At 40.2% G+C, this 13358-nt stretch overlaps 1 protein-coding gene across 1 annotated transcript; it reads right to left on the bottom strand.

The window, feature by feature from the left end:
* Window positions 1–2439: 2439 nt before the first annotated feature.
* NKAPL (NFKB activating protein like) lies at window positions 2440–5671 on the bottom strand. Its single transcript, XM_053602334.1, has one exon. The coding sequence runs from the start codon at window positions 5615–5617 to the stop codon at window positions 4418–4420; it is 1200 nt and encodes a 399-aa protein (XP_053458309.1). The 5' UTR covers window positions 5618–5671; the 3' UTR covers window positions 2440–4417.
* Between the last annotated feature and the right edge of the window lie 7687 nt (window positions 5672–13358).

Here is a 13358-nt window from a genome sequence, read left to right on the forward strand (position 1 = left end):
GTTATCACAAACAGCCAACATTTCCATTTTGCCACTCACATAAAACACAAGACACATACTTCACCATTTCTCCCTGATTTAAAAAATCATCAAACACAATGGCAAAAATAAATGTCAAAGTATTTTGAACATTAAATTGAACAATAGGTATGAAGCCAGAAAAGCGGCCTACAAGATAGAGTTTGAGAAGCTAAGTTGAAGCAGTACAGCTGACCTAGTTTGCTCAGTCCACATTCTTTCCCCACATACCCTCCATGATCATCTAGTTAAGGTTTTGCTATGATTATGAGGATGTTTACCTCAAAAGACTTTGGGGGAAGTAGTAACACTCAGACAACGGGTATTGTTACATTATTAGAGTGGAGGCTACTTAATTGTTCTATTATTAGCAGCTATTTATAGGTTATTTTCTTTAATTATTCTTTTAGATAAATTAAAATTTTCTAGGTTTGTTTTCTTGTATCCTATTAGAAAAATCATTAGAATTGTAACTGAGACAGAACAATCTTGGAGAGGCTACTCTCACTGTTCTCCAGAATTGCTGGCCTTCTGATAATAAAGCGTGGTGGACCTATTTCCCATCTCTGTATATTGGCCGGACAGTGACAGGCAGATGGATCCCTTTGTCCAGTAACAAATATATACTGTATTTGGATACAAAAGATTAGGGTAATAAGAAATTAAGTCTATCCCCAAGGGTATGAGGGGGAAAAATATCAACAATACTTTGCAGTGACTATACATTTTGAAGTAGGGGAAGTAGTAGTAAAGCACTTTACCCAAACAAATTCTACAACAGAGAACAGAAGTAGTCTCTCTCTTGTCCACCTTATCACAAATTGTAAAAGGAGAAATAGCCCCACCACCCACCCACTTAGCTGTAAAAGTTACTTTATCATCTAACTAGTTATCAGTCAGTCATGTCAGCCAGTTCATACCTGGTTCCTACACTGTGAAGGCCATTATGACCCTGGCTGAGAAAAAAAAAAAAAAAAAGAAAAGAAACACCACATGTACAGCTTAGGAGAGTAACAAACATTTAGTCCTTTAGCTAAAGATAATAACTTTGGGGGAGGGTATAAGAGCTCTGTGAAACTCTCTAAAAGGAAGGCAAGCTTCCTGAATGATCTGTCTTCCTGGTATTCTGATTCTTGGTAATAAAGGACAACTTTAACTCACATGAGTGTTTGGCTAATGCTCCTGATTCCAACCCCTAGTTACATACCTGACATGCAATATGGGGCAACATCTGGAAGGTTGCATTAGTATCTGGGTTCCCCTTACTTGCCCTAACTCTCCAGACCATTGGGACAGAGGGACCTCCAAAAGCCTGACTTGGGGTCTCCTCCAGAGGTGCCGCTGCGATGTTTGTCCCAAAGACTCCTTGGCAGGGTGGATGGACATCCCTTATCCCTAAAGAAAAGTCTGTCCTTTATTCTGGTCTGGTAATGAGTACACTCCTGTTTCTGATTACAAGTGCACTCCCTACCTCTGCATATGATTCTGTTATCTGGTCTGTGTATATACCTGGTATCTGTGAACACACCTGGTTCTATTTGTGTACACAGCTGGTTATAGGTGCACTCTCTGATTACAAGTATATATGGTATACTTTCTGTCTCTGCATATACACTGTCTGTGTATACACCTGGCATCTGTCTCTGTATGTACATCTGATTTCTGTGTTTGTATATACACCTAGTTCTTCTATGTACAGCTTTCTATGTCTTTACATAATACAGATACAAGAAAAGAAGAAAACTTCTTGATGGCTCAGAGAAGAGAGGGAAAAAGGCATCCACTCCATACAAAAAGGAGCCAGGTTCCAGAGCCAGTCAGGAAGAGATATCATTCACTGACTTACTTTTATTTTCGATGCTTTCTTTTACTTTATGCCCTGCTGATGTTTTAAGCTTGCTGATCTACACTCAGCCTTCTCTCATTGTCTTCACTTTCCAAATAAGGTGTCTCTTTTGGCTCCCTCCTTCTCTATTTAGATCTCCCTATTGGGGAAGGAAATCTATCCTGGTAGTATTTCAACTCCCAGGTTAGGTTTCTATAGCTTTGAATAAAATGAACCCTTTAAACAATCTTAACCAACTTTTCTGCTTAATCAGTTGATAGAAGATTTTTTTTTTTTTTTGTAGAGACAGAGTCTCACTTTGTCACCCTCAGAAGAGTGCCATGGCATCATAGCTCACAGCAACCTCCAGCTCTTGGGCTTAGGCGATTCTCTTGCCTCAGCCTCCCCAGTAGCTGGGACCACAGGCGCCCGCCACAACGCCCGGCTATTTTTTGTTGCAGTTTGGCAGGGGCCGGGTTTGAACCCGTCACCCTCAGTATATGGGGTCGGCGCCCTACTCACTGAGCCACAGGTGCCACCCAGTTGATAGAAGTTTTAAAATATTAGATATCATACAAACCATTGCACTATAACAAATATGGTTTATTTAGTGTTTTGAGCATTGAAACTATCATAACAGAAGAGAAAAAACTAGTTTCGTTATGAGTTATCTTTTCTCCTTGGATGTTAGAAAATATCTTTTAAAAGTGAAAATTAAATATATTTAATGCTTTTCATTAGGCTAACAAATCCAGTCAATATAAATATTTCACTAATTAGAAGTTAATACCTTTCTTAAAAAGAAAATTTGTATATCTAATTTAATATTTTCCTCTCTACAAAAGAGATTTTTTTCCCCCAAAATCTTCTAAAGCATAAACATAAATAAAATTTGATATGCTCCCTCTCTAAAACACTCTACCATGGCTAGTTTCTTAGATCTGTCAGTCCTATTATCAAGGACTTTATGGGCATGAAATTATGGGCATGGCACTGGATAGCCCAGGACAATCAAAACTCTCATTAAAGTAGCTAAAAAAAGAAATTTTTAGAACTTCAAGATGTGTGTGGGGTTTTTTTGTTTTGTTTTCTTGAGACACAGTTCACTCTGTCATCCCGGGGTAGAGAGCACCAGTGCAGTGGTATGATCATAGCTCAGTGCAGCCTCCAACTTCTGGGCATGAATGAGTTTCCTGCCTCAGCTACCCAAACAGCTGGGACTACAGGTGTCTGCCACCAAACCTGGCTAATTTTAATTTTTTTAGAGACAGGGTTTTCACTATGTTTTCCAGGCTGGTATTGAACTCCTGGCCTCAAGTAATCCTCGTTTCATGAGATACTATTTTATATAACTGATTAAGGTCACAAAATAATCACCCATGAAAAAATATATAGTGTTTCATAATATTTACCAACTGTAGCTGGGCGCAGTGTCCCCCATCTATAATCCTAGCACTTTGGGAAACAGAGGCAGGTAAATTGCCTGAGCTCAGGAATTTGAGACCAGCCTGAGCAACAGTGAGATCCTGTCTCTGCTAAAAACAAAAAAAAAAAAATCAAAAAACAAAACTAACTGGGTGTTTGGGGCTAGAGGATCACTTGAACCCAAGAGTTTGAGGCTACTATGAGCACTTTACCCAGGGTGACAGAATGAGACTCTGTCTCCAAAAAATAAAAAGTTGATGAAAGTCATGGAGAAAACCCATCTTCTATCTAGACTTTTAAGTTATAAGAGCTAGTATCCCCCCCCCCCCACCTTTTTTTCGGAACTGACTCGGTAGCCCAGGCTAAAGTCTCGTGGGATCATCATAGCTTACAACAACCTCAAACTCTTGAGCTCAAGCAATCCCCCTGCTTCAGCCTCCCAAGTAGCTAGGACTACAGGCAAGCACTACCATGCCTAACTTTTTTTTTCTATTTTTAGTAGAGACAGGGTCTTGCTCTGGCTCAGGATCCTGGTCTCAAACTCCTGAGCTCAAGCAATCCTCCTACCCCAGCCTCTCAGAATGCTGAAATTACAAGAGTGAGCCACCATGCCCCACCCACCACCATTTTCTAACCCAGTCTGCTAACTGCGTTCAGAGGATAAATGCAATTGAATCCTTTGTTCTTTCTGGGGTTGTTTTGGTCCTCCCTGGGGCAAATGAATAGCTTCTAAGTAAGGCAATGAAGCCCTCCAAGAGAGAGAAAAGGTCAAAGCAAGAAGGAGAAAAAAACTTTAATAATAGCTCTAACCTTTATCCTTCAACATATACCTTTGTATATACACAGAACTTATAGACAGATGTAGAAGGCACAAAAGAGATTTCTTTGGGGAGAGAAGTCAGAAACCGGGGTGAAAGAATCACCTATTAACTCTCCTCCTGCAATGTTTGAATGTTTTTAAAACCATGTACACACATTTTCTTAAGTTAAAAACAAGAAACAATAAATTGCTAAAGGTATTTAAAAATGCAGCTTTTTCCCGAGGGAATTACTAACATTACAAGTACAGCAGCACTGGAAAATATTTTTCTACTTTTGTTCATATAAGACTTTTGTTGTTAAAAGTCCTGCTATGCAAAATACAAGTCCTTACTTGTCATCTTTCCCTTTTGTCTTTCGGTACACCATCTCTCGAAAGCTGGCTAAAATCTTGTTTTCTCTCTTTCGTCTCTCTTCTTGGTTGAAGGACGCAAGAGCTCGCTTCTCATCGGCACTATAGATCTGGTTCTCCTTACGCAGCCTCACAGCCTCCATTCTGCGATGCCTGCTGCCACTCATGACATAACCTGAGCTTTCAAATGCAGCGATCTCTTCACTTGTCAATCCAATTTCACCTCTCCGTGGGATACGTTTTCCAGCCTTTACATACTCAGCCATAGCTGCACCTTCACCTGGGAGCAGAGCATGGCCATAGTTCAAAGGTTTCTCATCTTGAGAGGTATGTATTATAGGTGCTTCTGGACCTATTAATTTCATGGTATCTGCAGTTTTTGATTGCTCAATCCAGGTATCTTCTGGCAACTCGTCTTCTGAATCACTGGATTCTTTTTTAGTCTTTTTATTCTTCTTTTTCTTGGGTTTTTTTGCTTTGCGTTTCTTTTTCTTCTCTTTCTTCTTGGCTTTTTTTACTCTCTTTTTATCATCTTCAGAGCTAGAATTCGTGTCAGAGTCTGAATCACTGTCACTATTTTCAGAATACTTCCTATGTTTTCTCTTAGATGACTTACTTTTTCTTTTCTTCTTGTTTTTTAAACGGCTGATCTTCTTTTTCTTTTTTTCTTCAGAGCTAGAATCTGAACTGCTTTTCTCATTCTTTACCACTTCACCCTCAACTGGGGTATGTTCATCAGAATCTGGCTCAGGAAACTTTGGAGACAACCCCCACACCTCAGGCGCTCCCAATTCTCCAATCCTCTCCCTCTCCTTCAGCCTCCTCTGGCGGTAGCTCTCCTCCTTCTCCTTCTCATAGTCTTCGGCCCACTGCCGGTTGCCCGGACCGTGGTGGTGATGGTAGCGGTATTCGCCATAGCAGAGAGCAGAGGAGTTAGAGTTGCGGGCCTCTGGGGGCGGCTCTCGAGACTCTGAGCGGCTGAGGGAGTAGGAAGCGCCTACGCTCGACTCACTCCACGGAGGCTTGAGGCCCTCACGGCCGCGGGAGTGAGAGCGTGAACGGCCATACCAGGGGGAGCGTCTGGACTGAGTGGATGGTGGGCTCCCCGAAGAGCTCCCTGGTGGTTTTCGGGAGTCCAAGGTGTCGTCGGAATAACGGGGCCGAGATACTGGAGCCATAAGCGGCGCTTCAAACGGTCAACAGCCGGCGGTTAGCACAGACACCAAGGCGGAAGTCAGTTCCTGCACACGCAGGCGCACTAGGAACGCCTCCCCGACTCGCGCACACGGCTTCCGCTTTCCTGTGGTTGCCGGCTCCAGAGCGAAGCCGCGTGTGTGACTGTGACCAATAAAATGGGGAGATTAATTGAATAAGACCAAACTGTATCATTTGCTCTAAGTAGAATTTTAGTAATGTGATTGAACGAGATAAGAATTGGTATTATGAACTAAATATCTTAACCCTGTGGTCAACTAAATGGACCCCCTCTTGGCCAAGGGGCCCCCAGAAAAATCCTACAGCTGAGTTGCTGGCCATGGCAAGGGAGGTCAGACACCCCTCATCAAAGCCCCACCCCAATCATTTTTTGGAGATAGTCTTTGAAACAAGTATTAATTTAACAGGCCTAAGGCTGTACAAGACAAAGTTACTTTTGTATGCCATCAAGTATGTCATCATCACGTCTCATTTACTTAATATTATTTGATTTATTTTTTATTTATTTGAATAATTTAGGCGAGGGGCAGGGTTTTGCTCTGTTGCCCCAGGCTGGAATGCCCTGGCAGTATTAACAAATTGACTGATGGACCCCCCTTTCAGAGGTGCATAGAAAGTGGATTTTTTTTTTTTTTTTTTTGAGACAGTCTCACTCTGTTGCTGAGGCTAGAGTGCTATGGTGTCATAGCTTACAGCAACCTCAAACTCTTGGGCTCAAGTGATCCTCTTGCCTTCTATGTAGTTGGGACTACAGGTGTTTGCCACAATGCCCGGCTAGTTTTTTCTGTTTTTAGTAGAGACAGGGTCTTGCTCTTGACTCAGGCTGGTCTGGAACTCCTGAGGCATCAGCCACCTCGCCCAGCCAGAAAATGGATTTTAGAATATATATTTTTTACCTTTAGGAAAGCTTTTGATGCAGGTTCCCTTCACCTAGGTCTGAACATAGACCACATTTTCTGGGCCCCAAAACAAGTTTATAAACCAGCTTGATCAAATGTTCCATCAAAGCTGTCACTCCGGAGGAGGGACAGAATGCCCCAAACAGGACCAAATTCCTACACAAAGACAGTTTTAAAGTAAAACTTCTGCCACAGGCCCTGGTGCCAAACAGTTGTGACATACTTTAGATATACATTCCATTTTCTCAGACCTCCTTGTCCACAGGGAAATAAAAGCTGCATATAATCCCCTAGATGGAGAGGTGAAATGGGCTACCTTGTACAGAACCCCTTTGGCTTAACCAGAGGCTTTATCTTCCTTCTCTTTCTATTTTATTTTATTTTTTTTGTAGAGACAGAGTCTCACTTTACCGCCTTCAGTAGAGTGCCATGATGTCACAGGACTCACAGCAACCTCCAGCTTTTGGGCTTCCGCGATTCTCCTGCCTCAGCCTCCCGAGCAGCTGGGATTACAGGAGCCTGCCACAATGCCTCGCTATCCTCTTTTTTTTTTTTTTTTTTAAGACAGCCTCAAGCTGTTGCCCTGGGTAGAGTGCAGTGGCATCATAGCTCACAACAACCTCCACCTCTTGGGTTCAAGCTATCCTCTTCCCTCAGTTTTTCTATTTTTAGTAGGGGTGGATCTGGCTTTTGCTCAGGTTGGTCTCCAACTTGTGAGCTCAAGCTATCCACCCACCTCAGCCTCCCAGAGTGCTAGTGAGAGAGGATACCTGAGAAGGGTAAGGTCTAGGAGAACAGGTCGTCTTCTTGAGGAGACCACAAGGATACACCTGCAGAGTCCTCTCCATGGTGACTCAGCTCTTGGAAATTTGTAAACCTAACTTCCTCAAACTTGGAAATTTCCACTTCTGTGAAATCCTGTAATTCTGTAGGGGCTGGAATAGCATCTCCTGCTTGATTCAAACTGGCCAATGTAAGGTACCTGTGGGTTGGAACTTTTTGACTGGAGATAAAAAGGGAAAGACCAAGCCAGTCAGGGAGCATGGCCATTTGGAATTCTTCTATGCTGTAAGCTCTAGCTGGTGAATAAAGCCCTTCTTCTTATAAACATGATGTTTGGGTGCTCTTTCTCTCCGTTGGGCCTCGTCTTCCTGCAGCACTATGATTGCAGACATGAGCCACCATGCCTAGCCTCTTCTCCATTAATAAAAGCTGTCCTGTTGCTTAACTCCTGGTGGTCTGTGAATTCACACTTTGAATCACTGAGATCAAGGACCTACCAGAGAGGTTCCAGTAACATTAGGTCCTTAGCATGGAGGTTAGCAAACTTTATCTGTAAAAGGCCAATAGTAAATATTTCAGGCTTTGGGGACGAAGAGGCACAATTGAGAATACTATGTATGTACTAATAGCATAAGAAAAACCAAATTTCTCCACTTTTTGTATTGATAAATATAATTATCTTATTGTTCAAATTATAATTTGGTACAATATTTTGTAATAGAGATCTCATGAGAAGAATAACATCCTCTTTTGGGGTAAAGAGCATGTTGCTTAACTGGGGTTTTGCCCTTGTAAGACAAAAGTAGTCATAGATGATGTATAAATGAATGAAGATAGCTGTATTCCAATAAATATTTATTTATAGACATGAAATTGAATTTCATACAATTTTCATGTTACTAAATTTTATTATTCTTTTGATCTTCCCCGAACCACTTAAAAATATAAAAACTATTCCTCCCTCAAGCCATTCCTCCTATACAAAAACAGGAAGCCAGTCAATTTTGGTCTGTATGCAAGTAGTGTTTTGAACCCTAACATAACAGAAAAGGCAGTAGTACAAACATGTATTTATAAGAATAAAAATAAATGTCAACCATACCTTTTTATTGGGGGGGTTGGACTTTTCATTTTGTAAGTTTTATTATAGATGAGCAAATATTCATTAGTAGAGAACACAGAAATACATTTGAAGAGCTTTAAGAGAATAGGTAAGTTTTTGAAGTAATAATACACTTTAATCATTATGAAAAGCACTGGATATTAAATGCTAAAAAGGAAATTTGCTCTCACAGGTAATGTTTTATTATTTTTCAAAATTGTTTTCTGCAACCTTTTCTCCAAATTTTTATTTTAAAACTTTAAAACCTATTTTAAAAAGTTGAATAAACACCCATATAGCATTTACCTAGATTATTTATTGTTAAGATTTTATTTGGGGCTTGGCAACCATAGCTCAGTGAGTAGTGCACCAGCCATATACACTGATGCTGGCGGTTTGAGCCCAGCCCTGGCCTGATAAACAACAATGACAACTACAAAAAAAAAAAAAAAATAGCCGGATGTTGTGGCAGACACCTGTAGTCCCAACTACATGGGAAGCTGAAGCAAGAGAATCGCTTAAACCCAAGAGTTGGAGGTTGCTGTGAGCTGTGATGCCACAGCACTCTACTGAGGGTGACATAGTGAGACTGTCTCAAAAAAAAAAAAGATTTTATTTTGCACTCAATTGAAATAATATTGCAGACATTATGACTCTAACTTCTAAATGCTTAATTAATGCCCAAATAGAGGGACTTTTTTTCTTTTCTTTTTTTTTTTTTTTTGAGATAAAGTCTCACTCTGTTGCCCAGACAAGAGTGCCCTGGTCTTGCTCAGATCAAACTCAAACTCATGGGCTCAAGTAATTCTTCTAGTAATTCTCCTCCTAAGTAGCTGGACTATAGGCCCCCACTATGGCTAATTTTTCTATTTTTAGTAGAAATGCTCTTGCTTAGTCTGGTCCTGAACTCATGAGCTCAAGAGTTCCTCCCACCTTGGCCTCCCAGAGTGCTAGGATTATAGGCATGAGCTGGCTTTAGACATTTTTTTTTTTTTTTGCAGTTTTTGGCCAGGACTGGATTTGAACCCGCCACCTCCAGCATATGGGGCCAGTGCCCTACTCCTTTGAGCCACAGGTGCCGCCCTGGACATTTTTTTTTTTTTATAAATAAAATATTGTCCTTACCCTCAAGAATGTTAATGTTATTACATGTTAGAAAGTGTTATCTAATATACAGGATATGTTCATAGTTCTTCAACTGTTCCACAAATGTCACTGAAGTAGGATTGGGTTTTTTGTGGTTTTTGCCAGTGTGTACCAATCATTTTCCTGAAGGTGTTGAGTTTTTTCAAAATCCAGAATCCATTTAAGGATCATGCATTGCATTACTTATCACAACACTTTAATGTCTTCAATCTAGAGCAGTTTCTCTACCTTTGCTCCTGCTATGTGTGAATGCTGTGTCTTTCCATAAATTTTATGTTAAAAAGTAATCATGTATGTGATGGTGTTAGGAGGTGGGACCGATCTCTTATGAGTGAAATTAGTACCTTTATGAAAGAGGCCCCAGAGAGCTGCATTGCCCCTTCCACCATATGGGGACACAACTAGACGATGCCATCTGTGAACCAGATATCAGGCACTCACCAGACACCAAATCTGCCTGCATATTAATCTTGGACTTCTCAGCCTCCAAATTTTGGTTGTTTATAAGACAACCAGATTAGAATTTTGTTATAGCAGCACAAATGGATTAAGTCAATCCTTGTCCACTGTTTTTTATTTCTTAACATAGTTTTGAAGAGTCCAGGGTAATTATTTTATAAAATGCCCCAGAAGTTGAATTAATCTGATTGTTTCTTTATGATGAGATTCAGGATAGTCCTATTTGGAAGATCACATAGGTGATGTTTACACTTATGGCATCATGTCAGGAGTCACTTAACATCAGTTTCCCAATTGTACTTATACTTTTAGAACTCTGAGGGCAAGCTGGAATTCAATTTCCTTTCAAATAACTTCAGTTTGCCTTTACACATATACTTTGAGACATTTGCACACACAAAAAATAAAGGCAATATTTTGCTTTATGTTGTTTTGAGACATTCACTAATGAGCACCATTCTGAAGCACCTAAAAGAAAAATTAAAACTCTGACATGGGATAATGTTTATAGCATAAAGTTAAGTAAAAAATACTACATCAATTTTGTATCTGTGCGGTGATTAAAAGTATGCAAAAAATTGTGTTTGCCTTTTGGCAAAGACTGAAAAAAGGACTTGGAGTAATATATATCTCTTTTAGAATTTTTTAACTCAGGCAGTGCCTGAAGCTTAGTGGGTAGGGCGCCAGCCATATACACCAAGGCAGGTGGGCTCAAACCCAGCCTGGGCCTGCTAATCAACAATGACAAGGCAACAACAACAAAAAAATAGCCGGGCATAGTGGCGGGCGCCTGTAGTCCCAGCTACTTGGGAGGCTGAGGCAAGAGAATTGCTTAAGCCCAAGAGCTACAGGTTGCTGTGAGCTGTGACGCCATAGCACTCTACTCAAAAAAAAAAAAAAGTTTTTAAGTCATCAGTATTTGCACACTTATTTTTATAATTTTTCTAAGAAATCTGTCCTGGTGCCCTAATAATTATTGAAATTATTTTCAATGAACATGAGTCATTCAGTAAACTTATTGAGAAAGTGTCAATACTAACAGTAACCAATCAGTTTAAGATTGTATCTTTTTTTTTTGTGGTTTTTGGCCAGGGCTGGGTTTGAACCCGCCACCTCTGGCATATGGGACCGGCACCCTACTCCTTGAGTCCTAGGCGCCACCCAAGATTGTATCTTTTTAGGGGCAGTTTAAGGTGGTTATAGCAGATCCATGACATTATGAATGTCCCAGGTTTCTTCTGTATTTCTGCTTCAACATTTTTCAATAACTTCTGCTTCTAGCAAATGGCTTTCATCTTCATGGTTGCCTCCCCTTGGAAAGATAGCCATTCCATCAGGGACCTCCCTCTCTAAATTCTAAGAAGAAAGGATATTAAAGGGCAAAAAGTATGGGCAGGCTGAGTCATCCCTAATTTTTGTCATAAAAATTTGGTTTCCTATTAACTCCACTTAGTGGTTTTGCTTTCATTTCAATGTCTAGAACTGATTCTAAAGGCTTACTCTATCTGCAAATATCTGGAAAGGTAAATATTTTTAAGAGAGAACATTGTTATCTAGAAAAACATTGAGAATCTTTTACTATGACAGAATGTAAAAGAGACTGGACATTTGGAAGTCAACTGTATCCTTTAGGATACCTGTATCCTTTAGGTATCCTTTAGGATAATGCAATTGACAATTTTTGAAGCACTGTTAGTGTAGTCACTTTATAGACATTATCTCAGTAAATCTTCACAATTCAGGTGCTGGAACTTTATCATAATTCTGCAATTCACAAAACTATACCTTTCTATATTTTTCACCTATTCTACCTCCAAATTTCAACATTATTACTAGAAAAATCTATCTACTATCAAAATAAAGGCAAAACGGCATGTCCCCTCCACCTGTTTTTAAGAAAAATAAGAAATGATAGTTTTGCCCCATTTTGTCCTTAGTCCTTTCTCCTGGGATTTCTTGCAAGCTATATTTGATGTAATTTATACCATAACATCAACCTGTTTTAGAATAGAAAAACCAGGATGGTATTCTCCAGAATGGCTCTGGTTTCTGGACAAATAACAGAAAACTGATTCTTTCAAGTTCTTTTTAAGCCATGCACAGGTGAAGAAGCCCAAAATTCCAATCAGTCCAGCTGTGCCTATGGCTTTAATTTTCTCAAACACCAGCAGTTGGACCACAGAATAGGAACCCAACCAGGAAAGGATATGTATTGTTGGGGTGTGTGAGGTGTGGATTCTGTACCCACACTGTCCACTCAGCTACAATGCAGATGTTTCCCTTCCACAAAGCCCCTCTACAGAGTCCCTCCCAGCATCCTGGATCCCTGGAGTCCTGGACCTCAGCTTCCAGAGAGTCCTCACTGTTTCAGACACCCCTTCATATCTGAGTTAGGAAGGGCCAAAAAGCATGGCTCATCTATCATCCACTGTGCTGAGCTACCTAAGCTGGTTTCCAGGTTACTCTAGGAATATTAAAGAATTCTCACAGTGCTTCTTGAGAGAAATAGAATGCCAACTACAAATGTCATTACCTATATAATTTTGTATTTTTTAGTAGACACATTAAAAAAGGTAAGAAGATGCTGGGCAAGGTGGCTCATACCTGTAATCCTAGCACTCTGGGAGGCCAAAGTGGGTGGATTGCTTGAGCTCTGGAGTTCCAGACCAGCCTGAGCAAGAGTGAGACCTCATCTCTTCTAAAATAGAAAAAATTAGCTAGCACCTGTGGCAGGCACCTGTGGGTTGCTGTGAGCTATGATGCCATGACACTCTATCCAGGACAAGAGTGAGACTCTGTCTCAAAAAAAAAAAAAAAAGGTAAAAGGAAGTAGATAAAACTAACTTAATGTTTTATTTAACTCAATAGAAGCAAATTATCAACATAAAACATTATTAAGATGTTTTACATTCCTATATGCCTACAAAATCTAGTGTGTAGTTTTTACTCAGAGTTCATCTCAAACATTTCAAGTGTCCAACTGTTACATTTGGGGTCCAAACATCAGCAACGAGCAGTTTGCTTCTTAGCAAGTTTAATTATGGGATGAAACTGGCTTTCCAGAAACTTGAATTCCCAGAAAACTCCCTCAGTGGCATGGAATTTACTCTCCTCCTCAGTAATAGATTGTACTGTATGCATTTTTGTAGTTTCTGTTGAGAGATTATCTCCAGTTCATTTTTAGTGCTTTGACACCTAAATTTTGGTAGAAGATATCTAAAAGACATTGTTCTCTGTTGTGGACTCCCTGATGTTGAGCAATGCTTGACCTTTTAAACAGGACCTTTCCCCATTATTTACACTAATAAGATTTCT

Source organism: Nycticebus coucang, chromosome 9, assembly GCF_027406575.1.
Source record: "Nycticebus coucang isolate mNycCou1 chromosome 9, mNycCou1.pri, whole genome shotgun sequence".
Lineage (NCBI taxonomy): Eukaryota > Metazoa > Chordata > Mammalia > Primates > Lorisidae > Nycticebus > Nycticebus coucang.